This window comes from Rhipicephalus microplus, chromosome X (assembly GCF_043290135.1).
Source record: "Rhipicephalus microplus isolate Deutch F79 chromosome X, USDA_Rmic, whole genome shotgun sequence".
Taxonomy (NCBI): domain Eukaryota; kingdom Metazoa; phylum Arthropoda; class Arachnida; order Ixodida; family Ixodidae; genus Rhipicephalus; species Rhipicephalus microplus.
The window spans coordinates 106,623,249-106,639,339 of NC_134710.1; the positions used below are offsets into that span (position 1 = coordinate 106,623,249).

Here is a 16,091-nt window from a genome sequence, read left to right on the forward strand (position 1 = left end):
TGTTATTACGAGCTGGCAGCTGACCAATAATCCCTCGCGCTCTATCTGAAGGCATCAAGCCTGCCCGAATGAGATGCTTGCTATGATTGAAGGAAAGAAGAGGAATTTAAGGCCTTGTTTTTTTCTTTCTGTGTTTTCCAGTGGAATCCTGAAATTTGTTAGGGCTGCAACACTTTTAAAAACCTAGATTTCTTCAATATAAGTTGTGCTAGCAAGGCCCCTTTTTTAAGAAATGCAGTGCGTAAATTTATTTATTTAGTCTTGCCTTTAGTTTTTTTCTTTGACTTTCAATAGCATCTGTGGTCCACAGACAGCCTTGTAGTCTATTTTGTGCTGCATTAAAAATGTTTTGTCATGATGATAAGGGACAAGCTTGATAGACCACAACGACAAAAAATTTCACTTGAGATGTTTAAACTGTTTTACTCTCTTGTAAAATTAGGCACCATTGAATAAGTATTATGAGCTTTAAGCATTGAATTTTTTTGCATTTTGTAACCAATACGAAATAAGAAGCTTGCGTAGAATCTACAGATTTCAGGTTTATATACATTGACATTGATGTATATGTTACCTTCGGAACTAGATGTTATAAAAACTGAGGAGCTTGTAAATGATGAACCTCTGCTTTTAGTTATTTAAGACAACATAGGAGTAACATGAGCTATCACTATGCCAGACATACATATAAAGTTATATGCTGATGGAAAGAAGTGTGTTTTCAAGTGATTCAGATATGGTGAGATGGGCCATATAGTAAATAGTAACACTATGTTATTTATAGGCTGTTATGCCTGACAGCAAGCCATTTTTATTGAATGGCAAGAGTTACCGAGAAGAAATTGTGTGCTGCACTGCTTATGTGCCACAGCTATCCTCCAGAAAAGTCATTTGTTGCACATCTGTTTTTTTGTCTTTATGGGATCTTTAATAAATGTTATTATCCCTTGTATACAGCAGACTCTCAGTAAACAGAAATCTGTTGAACGGAACTGCTGGTTAAATGAAACAACTGCCTCTGATATGATTGGTTTCATACTTGAATGCTCTGACCTAGCTCACCTCTCAGTAAACAGAATTCCTGTTAAATGGAACACATTTTTTTGGTTCTTTCAGGTTCCACTTAATGAGAGTCTACTGTATTTTGTAGAAATGAGTATTTCGCAACTCCAGATTCTTATTTACTGAGTAGAATACGAATTGGATAGCATGGCTTGTTAGTCCTATTGAAGTTTTTTTTAATATTTGCACAGCAATAGCTTTAAACTGAGCTGTAGAGCTGATCTGAATTGGCAGCACCTTGTGACATTAATACGGTATGTGCACACTGTCATAATGGTGCGTTTTTTGTACAAGGCAGCAGTGCCCAACAAAGGAACCATGACAGCACCTAATATACTTTCCTAATCTGTGAAAGAAAGAAGTGTACATTTAAGGGCCCATTTTTCTTTGCTGGACACAGTAATAATGAGATCTAACAGAGAATCATGCCAAGAAAAGTGTACGGGATATTATTAGAAGTAATTGTAATGTAAATGTAAAGAAAGAAAAGTGGATGAAAAGATTAGTTGCCATGGGCAGGGACCGAATCTGCGACTTTCCAGTAAGGCATCCGATGCTATACCAAATGAGCTACCACGGCGGCTATCCCCACCGTCCACTTTATAGGATACCTGCCCACAGCAAGTTATCTTTTCCTCCACTTTTCTTTTTTCACATTTACATGACGATTACTTCTAATAACATACCCTATACGTTTCTTGGCATGATTGCCTGTTAGATCTCATCCTAATTTATGTTATGCGGGTTAATTTTACTGTGTTCACAAATAAGCTGGGGAAATTTTAGTGCATTTGGTTGAGTACTTAATTTATAATTCAACATTTTTATAAACACATGAGCGGCTTGAGAGTCGGGCAACACTGGTGCACTCTCAAGCTGTGACATAACAAGGGGCTAGCTGTGCGAGCGTCTGCATTGCGGTGAACAATATTGTTCTGTGACCAGCTGTACGTGAAATTGGGCTATTTTAGCTTTCTTTAGTTCAGCACTGAAATAGAACAATTTGCAGCGGCTGAACCTGTAGTAGAAAACGGGTAGAACCGCTTCTTATTGCACATGACGTCACACGTGCCCTAGCAAAATGGCATTCACAGGGGGTAGGCGGTATTTGCAGCCAGGAACTTCTTGGGCTTGTTTTGGACTGACATATTCTTTTACGGCCCACTTTTCATGTCTGTATAGGCATAGTGGTGGACCGTCCACTTTTAGTTTTGAAAACTCCAAATTGTTGGGGGATCATGTCATGGCACTTTTGAGGCAATAAGATTGCAATATAGCGACCATATTGTTTCATTCCTTCCTGCACACGAAGGAATGAATTTCAGCAAGCGCACTTCTTAATGTCACCAAAGCTTTAGCACAAATGATTATATGTCTGGTTATTATGTGTGGCCTTTGCAGTCCATCACTGATTTCTTACTATGGCAGGCATGTGTTTTATGGAGATGGCAAGATTGATCATAAATAACAGTGCTAGCAATAATTATATGTCTTGTTGGAGCATTTAAGGCTTATGTTTGAATTATCGCCACACACCTAATCGTTAATGGGTTAAAAGCCGCAAAGCAAATTTGAATAGCAGTGGTCCTCAAGGTATGAGGCCAAGTGACGGAAAAACATTTTTTAAGAAGCAATAATTATGTTCATTGGCAAAGGAGTTACGGCTGTTGGTGTATAAAAAAATAGCAGAAGTATAGGTTCTGAGAAAATCAACAAAAAAAAGATTTGAAATAGGTGGAGTGCTTACACAAGCTATTCAAGAGGGCTAAAGTTTTCACTTATAGCCAGTACCATCGTGAATCTCACTACTATGTGCTTTTCCTCCAGCGGCAACTCTCTCCCCCTTTTTTTTCGAGCTTGATTTGCAGCATCAGTGACGTGACAAGACACTCTCGTGCTGAGGTGCTGATCATTTGTGAGGCACTGTTTTTCAATGTGGATACCGGGCTTGTTATGTTCGGTGTTGTCGTCGGCCCATAGACGTACGCGTTGGTCGCGGTAGTCCAAAAAGCTCGGACAGCCTCGAACGGTTAAAAACAAGTTTATTCCTATTCGGATGGAGGCGGCGGCCGAACTGCCGGGGGAAACGAACAGTGGCTCGTTTGCGCCGAGCAGGGGAAGGGGAGGAGTCAACATCTGGAAGCAGTTTCAGCATCCGGTCCTTCGCGGGTTCGGAGGCTCGCTCGTGACACAGGGGTGCGTGGAGCACAACATCTCCTCCCTCCCTAGATTGTCGCTTGGAAGCGATCTGGGGGCCGCCGTGGGCGCGTGGACGCTCTGGACGCACTAGGAAGAGAAGCCTCCGCTCGCTGGGTGTCGTTTCTTTTGTGTCCAGGGCCGGCGGGCGGCGGCGCCGATTCATCTGGTGCGAGATGCCAGGCTAAGTGGAACGAAGCTTCCGTCGAGGTGGCTGCTTAAATGGGAGGTTCCGTTGGCAAATTACCTGAACGGCGTAGCTGATTAAGGTGGCGGCGTGTGGCCTTTCAACCAATGTCGACGAGCCATGACCGCAAACCTATGCGTTTGAGTGCCGTCGCTTCAACCCAGCCGGGCTTTCTGTGGAACTGGCGGGCATATATGCGTTGTCCACTTTCAATTCTCCTGCTATGCGGGAGCTTTTCTTCCTCTGACGATGCTTTCGCTGAGGGCTCCGGGACGATTGCTGTCAGCTGGGTTCTCATTTCTTGTCCGAACATCAATTTCGCTGGCGTTTGATCAGTAGTGCTTTGAACAGTGTTGTGCTGTCTGAAGAGAAAGCGCGCGATGCGGCGTTGCATTGTCCCAGTCTGGTCTTTAGTAAGGGCGCACTTTAGCTCAGCCACGTAGCGCTCGGCTTGTCCGTTCGTAGCCGGGTGGTAAGGAGCTGATGTAACAGACGAGACGCCGTTGTCGCTGTAAAACTTGAGAATCTCCGTGGACATAAACGGAGTGCCGTTGTCCGAGACCACCTTGCGCGGTAGGCCAAACGTTGCAAACAACGACCGCAGAGTGTCGATAACTGCTGCCGATGTCGTTGTAGCCATTTGTTTTACCTCCAGCCACTTGGTGTATGCATCTACAACCACCAGGAATGAACACCCTTCGATAGGTCCAGCAAAATCAATGTGCAGGGTGTGCCAAGGCGTGTCTGGTTTTTCCCATTCAGGAATAGGGGCTCTTGGCGGGCTTCTGTGGTTGCATTAGCAAGGCTGGCAATCGTGAACTGTTAATTCTATATCATGGTCGATACCAGGCCACCACATATAACTTCTGGTGCACTTTTTCATGGCAACAATGCCTCGATGACCTGCGTGGACAAGCGACATGGCCTGTTCGCGAAGTGCCGCTGAAATTACAACTCTTGATCCCAAGGTGACGCAACCGCGATGAGTGTTCAACTCCGCAGCTCGCTTGCGGTAAGCGTTGAAGTGTTCACCCTTTAGCTTCTGCACGTTGCCTTCTTGTATAGCTGCGTAGACTTCCTTCAAGACAGTGCACTCCTGCGTTGATGCTGCTATCGTGTCAGCTGTTAGCAGAGGGTTCGGCAGCGCCTCAAACATGAGTATATCACCCGGCGGGGGTGGTTCATCTATTGTGGTGTCTAGCGGCAGGCGGCTTAGTGCGTCGGCGTTCTGGTGTTTCTTCCCAGTGCGATGTACGAGTTCGTAATCGTACGCCGACATCTTGATGCACCATCGTGTCATTCGCGGCGACAATGTCTGTGGCATGGGATTCTGGGGGCCCATAATACCCAATAAGGGCCGGTGATCTGTTATGAAAGTCACTTTCCTGCCGGTAATGTACTGCCGAAAGTGATCTGCTGCGTAGATGATGGCAAGTCCCTCTTTATCTAGCTGGGAATAATTCCTCTCTGCCTGCGATAGGGTGCACGAAGCAAAAGCGATCGGGGCTTCCCGTCCCTGGTCGTCAACTTGGGAGAGGACTGCTCCCACTCCGTATGATGATGCGTCACAGGGTAGCAGTAAGGGTCTCCTTTCGTCGTAGTGTCGCAGAACAGTAGACTTGCGAAGTAGTTGCTTAAGGGCAACAAATGACTCTTGGTGGTGTGGTGACCAAGTCCATGGGACTTCTTTCTGCAAGAGCTGATATAGATCGTTGGCCACTGTAGCTCGATGTTCTAAGAACCGGTCGTAGAACGTCAATAGCCCCAAAAACGACTGCAGATCTTGCTTGTTAGTAGGCGCTCGTGCTTCGGTGATTGCACGCACTTTGTCTTCAGTGGGATGGATACCCTGCGTGTCAATTTGATGTCCAAGAAACTTCACTTCAGGCACCGCAAAAACACATTTTTCTTTACTGATGCCCAAATTAGCATTTGCTAGCCTTTCCAAAATGAGCTCCAAGCGTTCTGTGTGCTCTTCGTTGGAGGCGCCACCGACAATAACATCGTCCAAGTAGACGCAAACACCTGGGATCCCGCTAAGTGTAGACTCCATAAATTTCTGGAAGATTGCTGGCGCTGCAGATATTCCGAATGGTAGCCTTTTAACTTGGTAAAGACCCTTAATAGTGTTTATTGTGAGCAGTTCAGACGTTGATTCGCTCACCTTCAGCTGCTGGTAGGCTTGTGTCAAGTCCAAGGTGCTGAAGATTTTTCCACCACGAAGCGTGCTAAAAACCTCTTCCGGTGTCGGCAGTGGGTAGGAAGATGCTTTTGTCGCCAGGTCGACAGCACTAAGGTAGTCTCCGCAGAGGCGTAGGGTACCGTTCTTCTTTCGGACGACAACGAGTGGTGTAGCCCATTCCGAATGTTGCGTCGGTTCGATGATCCCTTGTTCCTGCAATCGGTCAAGCTCATTCTCGACTGACGTTCGTAGGGCGCAAGGCACCGACCTAGCTTTCAAAACAAAAATTTCGGCGTCGCATCCTCCCGCAGCTCCAGTGTGACTGGAGGTCCGTTGTTCCCTGGTATTTCTTCGGAGAAAACCGCTTTGTACTTATCTTGAAGCTGCTCCACTGACGGATAACTGGGTGTGTGGTGAACTCCGCCAATGACCACTCCAAGGGGGGTGAACCAATTTCGTCCTAAAAGGCTTGATCCAGAACCGTGGACGACTAGCAAGGGGAGCTGATGGGTCTGCCCGTTGTAGTACACGTCTACGTTGGCACAGCCCAGCAGTGGAAGGGAATGTCCGGACCACGTTCTCAGCTGCATGTCGTCTTGCTGGAGAGCTGGCGCGTTCTCACGCCAAGTAGCGCGAAAAGTGTCCTCGCTGATGAGCGTACATGCTGCTCCGGAATCCACCTCAAACCTGATAGGGCGCTGGTGTACCATAATATCAGTTGTAATCTTCGGTCTCGTTCCGAGGTTCACAACGGTGTTTAAGTCATATAGTGCCGATGACGTTAGTGCTGTTCGGCTTGTATCTTGTGTCTGGCCCTCCTGTGCGTCGACATTGTTGTTCCGTTGCACTGAAGTCTTCGGTCCGAGCTGTTTGCGCTTCGAGATGCATGCCTTTTCAATGTGTCCCAGTTTTTGGCGAAAATTGCAGGTCGCTGTCTTGTATCGACATACCTGGGAATCGTGCATGTCATCGCATCGCCAACAGCGCTGTGTCTTTCTGCTTGATTTCGCCTTAGACGTGGAATGACCTGACTGCTGACTGGTGTGATGCACCGGCTCGACGTTCTGTCGAATATCCCTCTGCTGGTGACCGGCGCTCTCCGCTCGTTGGGCGATGTCGTAGGCTTTGGAGAAGGTGAAACCCGTCTCCGCGAACAGGCGTTGTTGTAGGCCTGCGTCACGCAGTCCGCACAAAAAACGGTCACGCAACATAACGTCCAAGAGGAGCATAGTGGTGTTAGCAGGTGTGGCAGTCGATCCCTCCTGCGCAGTAGCTGCAGTTGTCGCGGTCAACGTCCGGAAATTGCAGTCAGCAGCGAGCTTTTTGAGAGCCGCTACGTATTCGGCCACTTTTTCGCCTTCCAGTTGGTCTCGCCGTTGGAAGCGGGCTCGACAGTAGACCTCCGATGGCCTTGGGTCATAGTGCTCTTGCAGCGCTGCTACGATGTCGTCGTAGTTAACGGCTGCTGGAATGCGTGGCTGAATCAGGGCACAGACTGTGTCGTATGTCTGCTCCCCATACAGCGTAAGCAGGTTGACCCTCTTCATTGCTGCATCAGTGATGTTGTTAGCCTCGAAGTAAAATTGCGGGCGTCCAAACCACGATGACCATGATGAGCCGTTAAATTTGGGTAGCCGATTTGGGAGCCCGTGCGTAGCCATAGCTTGTAGCTTGTCAATATCGTTGCGTAGCGTTGGTCCAAATTCACTTCCTCGTCGCCACTGTTATGTCCGGTGTTGTCGTCGGCCCATAGACGTACGCGTTGGTCGCGGTAGTCCAAAAAGCTCGGACAGCCTCGAACGGTTAAAAACAAGTTTATTCCTATTCGGATGGAGGCGGCGGCCGAACTGCCGGGGGAAACGAACAGTGGCTCGTTTGCGCCGAGCGGGGGAAGGGGAGGAGTCAACATCTGGAAGCAGTTTCAGCATCCGGTCCTTCGCGGGTTCGGAGGCTCGCTCGTGACACAGGGGTGCTTGGAACACAACAGGGCTCAATCCGAATTCATTTTAAAATATCAAATGTGTTTCTGTTGCCATTACTGAAATGACACATATCATCAAAGAAAGCAAACTTGATGGTTTATAGGCTCAAATAAACGACGTTGTGCATAAACAATGCATGTACCACTTGGGGCATTCACTTAGTGAGAAGTTAATGACTTTTATTATTAAAAATCATGTGCTGACAATGCTTTTAGAGCATTATGACACATTCTTACTTGATATTATTTTTAAATAGGCAACAAAATACTACGTATCAAGGTAATCCTATGATGCACACAAAACTGGCACTTTCAGTTTTGTGTCTAAGGTGATGGGTTGTTTAACATTTTCGCTTGAATCTTTTGAAAAAAACTGCATAGACAGAAGCTTTATGCATCAAAATGGTGGGCAATAAATTGCACATTTAACATAACCTCATAAAAAAATCCTCTTTTTTCATTTGGCCCTCATCCCTTAAGCATTATGCATACTTTTTGCCTCTGCCTTTATATTGGTAATGTGACTACAAGTTGCTGCAGCATCAAGGTCCTGTGCTCTCTCATGCACTTAGGAATGACACCATCCCCTGCAAGGGCCCCTGATCACCAAAGAACTAAACTTGATTCCATCAGCGTGGCTGGAATCACCTCGGCCAGCTGTTCGGTCTCGCAGTCATCCTTGGACGCTGACGATGCAGTCCAGGTTCCCATGGCAGCCAATGCAGCCTTAAGCCTGGGAACTTCTGCCCGTGGAGGGAGCCTTAGCAACTTGCTCTTTACTGAAAATGCTGTCTTACCAGCATCCACACCTGGAGAGTTGCTCATAGAGCACCACTCAGATTCGTACAAGGAGAGCCCACGAGAAGCTCGGCCGCATGTCAGAGCTCTGCCACCCCTTGCCAAACGTGCAATAGCTCCACCTGCTACTGCTGCTGCCTCAACAGCATCCAGCGCTAATGCCGAAGGTGAGGTGTTTACCCTGTCATCTCAATTGCCTGAAACGGCGGATGGTGATCTTCAGCGCTGGGCTGTCAGGTCGGCTTCTATTCCTTGTGGTAATACATTTGAGGTCTCTGCTGATGTTGTTACAGAGCCCCGGTGATCTTAGGTCACTCGGGAAAAAGCTAAAGGGTTGCTGTCATGTTCTTGTTTCCCGTTCTTGTCAGCTGCTTCTTTGAACAAGTATGGTTGAACACGCACATGGTGCATTCAGCCTAGTCTTACAGTTGGCATTGTTGTACACCTTCTATGTGATTGTAATGTGTTTAATGTAGGTATTGTATTGTGTAATGCAGAATGTGTGAACTGGCTTAAACTAATTCATTTGCTCCTGTTTACCTACTTTGCATCACTATTATTGCGTGCACAATTGTTGTTTGTTTCATGGTGTTAAACTCTGTACAAGTATGGGTGTCTTAATGCCTGTGTATACTCTACAAGTGAAACTTCCTTTGGTAATGTGTATTTTTGTGTGTGTGTTTGTCTGAATTTCATACTCTTGTATATGGGTGTATAACAAAAAAAAATCATTTATGTGCAATGTTTTAAAAAAAAATGAGTACAAGGTAAATCTGTCTTCTTGATTCAGTCTTATTTGTGAACATGCCAAATTGGTAGTGTCAGTATGAAGATTATTCATAGTCAGGTCATACAGAAACCATTACTGCAGTTAGCACTGTTACATTAGGCTGAGAAGGACAGGATCATATCTTGCCACTATACTCTTAGAGTGATCGTAGTTTTAGTGATAGCAGTCCATAAGCTGTTTGAATAAAGAGACGTATTTGTGAACACTGCCGGGTTTACTTTGTTTTCTACAGCTGAAGTAGCCAAAGCTAGTATTATTTTTTTTGTTTTCTTCCTCTTTGCACTGAAACCTCACTTAAAACAAGCATTTTCAATTCACTCTAAAGTACCACTAGACATATAAATTTGTTTTGCCTTAGATTTCAAAAATTCTCCTTTGTTGTTGTCAATTACTTAAGGTGCTTGCACCAAAATGTGGGCGTGGACATTTGTATACAGGATGCATGGCGTAACCCATAGTTAATGCATTATAAGCAAAGCGTAGAATATTGTATGCATCCAACAGAAGCCTTACAGGTATTCTGTTGTTTAACTCGCATTTGTGAGGTAAAAGTAGCCTAGTTAGGTTTCACAATGTCATTAAATTCATTGCAATAAAATTGCCACATACCCTGTGTTTATACAGTTGAAGTATGCAAATTTGTGAAGTCTACTAAGTGAAGTTTCAATGCAGTAAGAATAGCGAGTATTATAGAGCAGTGTTTCATGTTATTTTTTTTGTGTGTGTGCTGGAGTTCAAAGGTGCACTCGCAGTTGAGCCTTGAAATACTTAACTGTAAAAGAACAACATGCCCAATGGTGGTTCAAAGGAACATGTTTTACTGCGGCACTTGCTGCATGTATAGGTTTATTTATATGTGTGTGTTTATAAACTGTTCACATTATTGTACATGTGTCAAAGGTAGAGCACTATGCATAAAGATGCATTTTATACATGTGCCTGCCCTCAAGTAATGACGTAGTGGAGTAAGTAGTTATGAGATAGTAGACCTGCATTGTTTTTAAGACTTTTCTTTTTGAATCACTAATTGCTGTTTTGTATAGCAACTCTCTTGGACAAGTTGTGCTTTATATGCTCTTACGGAAACATTCCCCTTTTAACCCATGCTACGGATTTATATTTTTTACTGTGCATATCAAGTTCTCTGCTCATGTTCATCATACACTTTGTGGCAGCATCGCTACAGGTAAATAAAAGTTGCAGTCAGCAACACTTATACCTTCCATCATGTTAACTTATTTCAGCTGTGTCGTAATATCGAAGAATTACGTAACTTAGAGAAGAAATAACTGCTACCTAAAAGTGACAGTTTATTGCAGCTTATATTCCAAAAAAAAAATTGTGGCTCTGAAAGTCATGTATCATTTGTGGTCTGAGTCATTGAAGCTGTGAATGTATAGGGTAGTAATAATGTTGGATTTTTTCAATTAAAGAAAGTATATTTTGTTACCAACACATTTGTCAGTAAGCTTTGTGTAGTTACATTTTTAGCTAGTCTACCAGTAGTATGTGTATTCTTTAAAGCTCTTTAGCTTCAAATGTGCTCGTAATAAAAGCATTGGTTCACTTTAGATGATCTAATTTTCAAGTTTAGTTCTGCCTTTTTCTTTCAGTATTTGTTTAAAGGTGCTAGAATTAGTGATCAGATTATTTTAAAAAGCGAGCTTGTGGTTTTTATTTTAAGGTGTATGCAAATCACAAAGGTCATTGTTTGTGTGGAATGTTTTAAGAAACAAAAGTTCACAGGCCATGAAATTGTAGAAACATGTTTATTTAAGCCTAATGTGCTCACAGTCCAGAATTAAACTACATAGCAGTGGTACTAAAAGCAGCTGAGAACAACAGTGCCTAGTAGTCGTAGCTCATTTTGCTGTGCAGAAAATTTTTCACATGATTTCAGAATCAGTAAACTTTTGTCAGTGATAGTACATACTTTCACGGCATTGAATTGAAAGCATTGTATCCATAGTTTGTAATTGGTATCTTTGGGATTCTTTTAAAGCTGCATATTGCCGATGTTCATGTGATAAAGGCTAGGTGAAGCTATATGTATGTTCCATGTGACTGCAGATATTCCGCATGAGCGATGTTTTCTCTATTTATGGCTAATAAACGTGCAACCAGTTGTAAATGTATATAGTATATATGTGTGCTGAAGACAGTGGCTCAACATCTTTTTTTCCATTGCACTGCATTCACACTAATGGTATCTCACTGTTCCAAATTTCTTGTAAGATGTCTCTGTCTGTTGTATGTCAGCTAAGTCTAGTTTTGGTGGACCGCATGTGTGCTGCATATATTTAGATGTATGCCATGCCTTCACATGCTGAAATGTTAGATTTGCTCAGAACAAACGTGTTCATCAATAGATGCATTAAATATTGTTGACCTTGTTGTTTTCTATTCATAGTGGGTGTACGTATAGAATATGTCCACTGTTGAAGTCGTACAGCTTGTTCTCATAGCTCTATTTTGCTGAAACGGGTTCTCAGGCTAACATAATTTATCAGAGATATGAGAAATATTTAGAAAATATATAAAAGTGCTTTTCTCTGCTCAGGCATGTCAGTGCTATAATATGTTTACAAGCTTTACAACCACAACTGCCCATTCTTAAATGAAATTTCAGTTTCAGTGACTTTAGTTTTAGATGTTTTAATCATTGTGATTCATGACAGTGCTGTGTTGTTCAGTGATATTAGCTTACACATAGCATAAATATATTTTTTGTATAGATGGTGATATTTTTTAGTTACTGTTCTTGAAGGAAAGGTAGCGGCCTTTGACAAATATCTGGTCTTAGCTTTGAGACAATGTGGGTAGCCATATTTTTGGATGCCATTTATTGCCTCTCTGCGCTTCATTAATGTTGTGTAATGGCACAGCACCAGCGTTAAATAAAAAGTAATGTTTGCATGCTGAAAAGCTCTTGTCCTGTCTTCATTGGAAATGTGCTGTCTTACGAGAAGAGTGCCACCACAGTGACCACTAAAATTTAGTGGATGTCCTTCAGCCAACCACTGCTGTGATATGGACACCGTTTTCACCGTGTTCTGGCATCTACTACTAGCATGTGCAATCCATGTGTTATTATATATATATATATATAAAAGGTGTACGCTTGTCCAAAACATTTATTGGTCGACGTTTCGATCGGAGAACGATCTTCAAGTGAAATGAAGTGAAATAAACGTCGATTGATTACCACATTTAGACAAGCATACATGTATATGTTGTACCTTGCCTCAGGTAACCCCAAACTCAAGCATTCATGTTTTGCTGAAATCTGGCTGGTCCTCCCCCCCCCCCCCCCCCCCAAGAACCAAAAAACACGTGATACACGCCAATTATGAAATAGACTCGAGCTCGCGTGCCTCTACGCCATCGCTTCCAAGCGTTCTTTGATTGATGCACGGCTGCGGTCCTTCGTCACCACATCGTACAGGGCTTCACGATCTATGACGGGCACTTCAGCAACGTGTTTTGATGCGTGTACATCGTCTGTTCCTGGCCTAGGCCAGGAACAGACACTCGTCTGTTCCTGGCCTAGTCAAGCCAGGAACAGACGAGTGTCTGCCAGCTCTGCTGAGTTAGAGCTCGTGCACATGCAGGACAGGCACTCACTGCGGCTAGTTTTGTATATGTCGTTATTGGGCTGTCAGTGTTTCGCTCAATTGGTTCGCGACACCCACAATGCACAGAGTGGTGTGCTTAGCCACGGCCGCTTGATTTTTTCATCAGCAGCCGTGGCGTAGCGCTGCAGCAGTTTCTGTGGCAATATGTAACGAATGTTACGTAGCTACAACACCTCAAACACATTTGGTGATGCCCAAACGAGGCAATACCCAAACACGAAGCTCCGCTCAGGAGTCAGAATTTGCATTAGGCAGTATCGTAGTCATCGGTGAATTTGTTTTATGTTTCCTCACCTGCAGCGCTACAACTAAGCGATCTAATACTTCAGAACGAGCGTTTGCATGAATTTGGACTACTGACGACATGTCAGGCACCTGTCGTCCTTACAGTAACTAAACGTAGTTCTGACTTTCTGAAGGTTTCATCACGCTTCGAGCTAAGCTTATTTCTGGCCTTTTGAAATCCTGTAGTTCCCATAATTCAAAGTTTCATCCGATTTTTATAAATTTGACTCTGTGGGTGAAGCTTTTTGGCAAAAGCTATTAGGAAATTGGCCTAACCCACCACGGAGGATCGGACATGAAACGGCCGGTGCTACCTATGATTGGAAATAGATATCTTTTGAGCTAATTCTTGGTTTAACTATGAAAAAAATAATAAAACAAAGCAATATGGTTGAAAAATACGCGTAATTTAGATATCCTTAACATTCCATTCGTTTTGTCTCACGCAGGAAATCGCGAGCATTCCTGTGTCTTAAATACAGTACGGCAGCACCGAAGGAAATAGCCACCGGAAGTGATAAACTTCACTCCATGCTTCAGAGGGCTGAAGTTTAAATGCAGGGGCATGGTCAGAAACTGTTTTTCGAGGAACCGCGACCCGCCATGATGTATTTTCAGGCGTGTGTATACTCATGCAAGATGTGGTAATAAGTAACGGTGTGAAAGCTTGCATGGCCATAACCCTGCACATTAAAATTGATGACGCGACAGGGATACGACTGAGTAAAAGTGTGAGCAGACTTGGCGCCTCTCACAGATGACGCCTCTCCTGAGTGGAGGGGGGAATGTGGTACCCTGTGCGCACGCCTGTGCCTGAATTGTGTGCACCAGAAGCAGTTTTTTTTTATTACCTCAAGGTTTTTAGGGGATAAAAAAAACTGCAGTCAGTGGCCGGCTTCACTTCTTGTGGTGCCCCTTGTTGCAAAACATAAATCAGATGGAAAGACTGCATATAACGAAACCTAAACTACAGCGCAATATAAGGTGGTACTCATGTATTGTGTGAGCACAGGTAAGTACTAAATATGAAAAAAAAACAATGTAAACACACAAACATGCAAGTGGGAACTGAGACAACAATAAAAAATACGAGCAGAAAAACAAGCACCTGTCACAAGAAAAAACAATTAAAGCTACTTATTATAAACCGTAGAAATGCAGACAAACACCGCATTTTCACTGCAATAGATCGCGAAAGTCTTCCACATACTCCTGCAATGATAATGTAAAATTATAAAGCGAACTATAAAATTTGTAGCCTTAGGGCACATTTGAATAAATATCGCTATATAAAAAAAATAACATAGTATAATCAAGCTTCATACACAATGCCTTACGAGAAGAGTTCATTAAGAACTTTTGGCAAGCGATCCGTAATGCTTGTGTACTGATGACACGTCTTAGAAAGTGGGACTGTGTGCTATAATTAGGGACCCGTATAGGCAGATTAACTCGAAAAGAAGCTGATAAACACCCACCGATAAAATGTTTGACAATTCAGATTTATCGATAAAGTCTGAATTTCGGAGAGCATTTTTACGCCCAAACGGCATTTTCAAAGCTGACATTCATCAATTGATTGGAGCAAACATCCATCAGCGACAGCAATCTCGTAAAGTGTGCTTGCACCTATTAAAACAAGCTTTATTGTTGGAACACCTACAAACGTAGGTGTTTTGTATGGAATTATTTGTGCTTGTGTGCATGTGTTTGCACGTTGAAGCCTTCTGGACACTTAAAGTACATTTAATGTGTTTGCATGTATTTGTGTTGAGATGTAATTTCGTGTAATATTTCGCGGTTTTGAGAATAATAATATTAATAGGTCCTTTATCTTTCATCAACACGAGAGGACAAGCAGTTTGCCTAGCTCCTTCCCCCCTTGGGCGATTTCACGGCTGTGCAGCGCAGTGTTGAATCAGTGCAGTGCAGCCTTATTAACATGGTAATTAATGAATGAACAAGTTAGAAAGGGAACAAAAAGAAATGAAAGGATATAAAGAAAGATTATCAGCATCAACGCAACGCATTTTCATTGGAAATACAAGAGCACACTGGACAACCTATGCTGCAAGATAAAACACCGAATTTCGGAGAATTGCACATTCACGAGAAGTTAACTCATATTAACGCCGAATTTCCTCCCAAAAAGTCAACTCCGAAAAACTCTCCGAATTTCAAGAAAAACAAACTCCGAAAACGCCGAGCCCTAGCTGTAACAGATAGCACCGTCTTGCTTGAGTGCATCTCGGAATACGCGCGCGAGCCTTTCGAAGCACTCACGTCAAGCACTTGTAGCTTCCGGTCAGACCAGTCATACAGCTAGTATTCACTGCAGAAGCATGTACGCATCAATAGGAAAGATACGACAGCAGTGCGCATTGGTCTTAGCGTTATGTCAAGGTATACGCGAGTGTAATAAAGAAAAAAAAATCAAAGCATTTATACGATTCGCCATGCTGGTAGTTATGAAAAAAGGTCGTGTAAGAAATAAAAAAAGGCTATGTAGTATTAAAAAAATGACTGAGCGAGCCTGCCAGGATTCGAACCTGGAATCTTCTGATCCGTAGTCAGACGCGTTATCCGTTGCGCCACAGGCCCTTGACGTCTGCACGCTGGCAAGTAGCGGTGTGAACAGTTTGCAAGAGAGAGCACTATTCTCGCGGACGATTGTTTTTTAGTTTTTTTTTTTTGGGGGGGGGGGGGTGTTATGATTCAAATGGACCTAAATGAAACTAGCCGTTCATGGGTGCATTCAGCATACAAAAATGAACAAGGTCACGGTCATTCACCCCTGAGTTTGGTTAAATTTACCGTAGGCAGGGAGTCTTAGACCAAAAAAAAAAATAGTGACGAAGTAATTTTGGTGAAAAAGATTATGTTATGGTCACCGAAAAAACATGTATATAAGCTTTGCCCGCAAAAAAAAAACTTCCCAAAAATTTTAGAATTTTTTTTTTTACTTTGAGCGCACC

The 16,091-nt window shown here is 43.4% G+C and overlaps 1 protein-coding gene and 1 non-coding gene across 3 annotated transcripts in view; one reads left to right on the top strand and one right to left on the bottom strand.

The window, feature by feature from the left end:
• LOC119176272 (palmitoyltransferase ZDHHC11) overlaps positions 1 to 9,098 on the top strand; it is a 73,963-nt gene extending 64,865 nt beyond the window's left edge. Inside the window, exon 11 of one of the 2 annotated variants that reach the window (XM_075877370.1) lies at positions 8,181 to 9,098. In XM_075877370.1, the coding sequence (XP_075733485.1) occupies positions 8,181 to 8,710 (530 nt within the window). In that variant the 3' untranslated portion in view covers positions 8,711 to 9,098. The remainder of the gene's footprint in view (positions 1 to 8,180) is intronic. The other variant, XM_037427475.2, reaches the window with a different exon arrangement.
• Positions 9,099 to 15,644: 6,546 nt separating this feature from the next.
• TRNAR-ACG (transfer RNA arginine (anticodon ACG)) lies at positions 15,645 to 15,717 on the bottom strand. The gene has a single exon. It is a non-coding gene; the product is annotated as a tRNA-Arg (tRNA).
• Between the last annotated feature and the right edge of the window lie 374 nt (positions 15,718 to 16,091).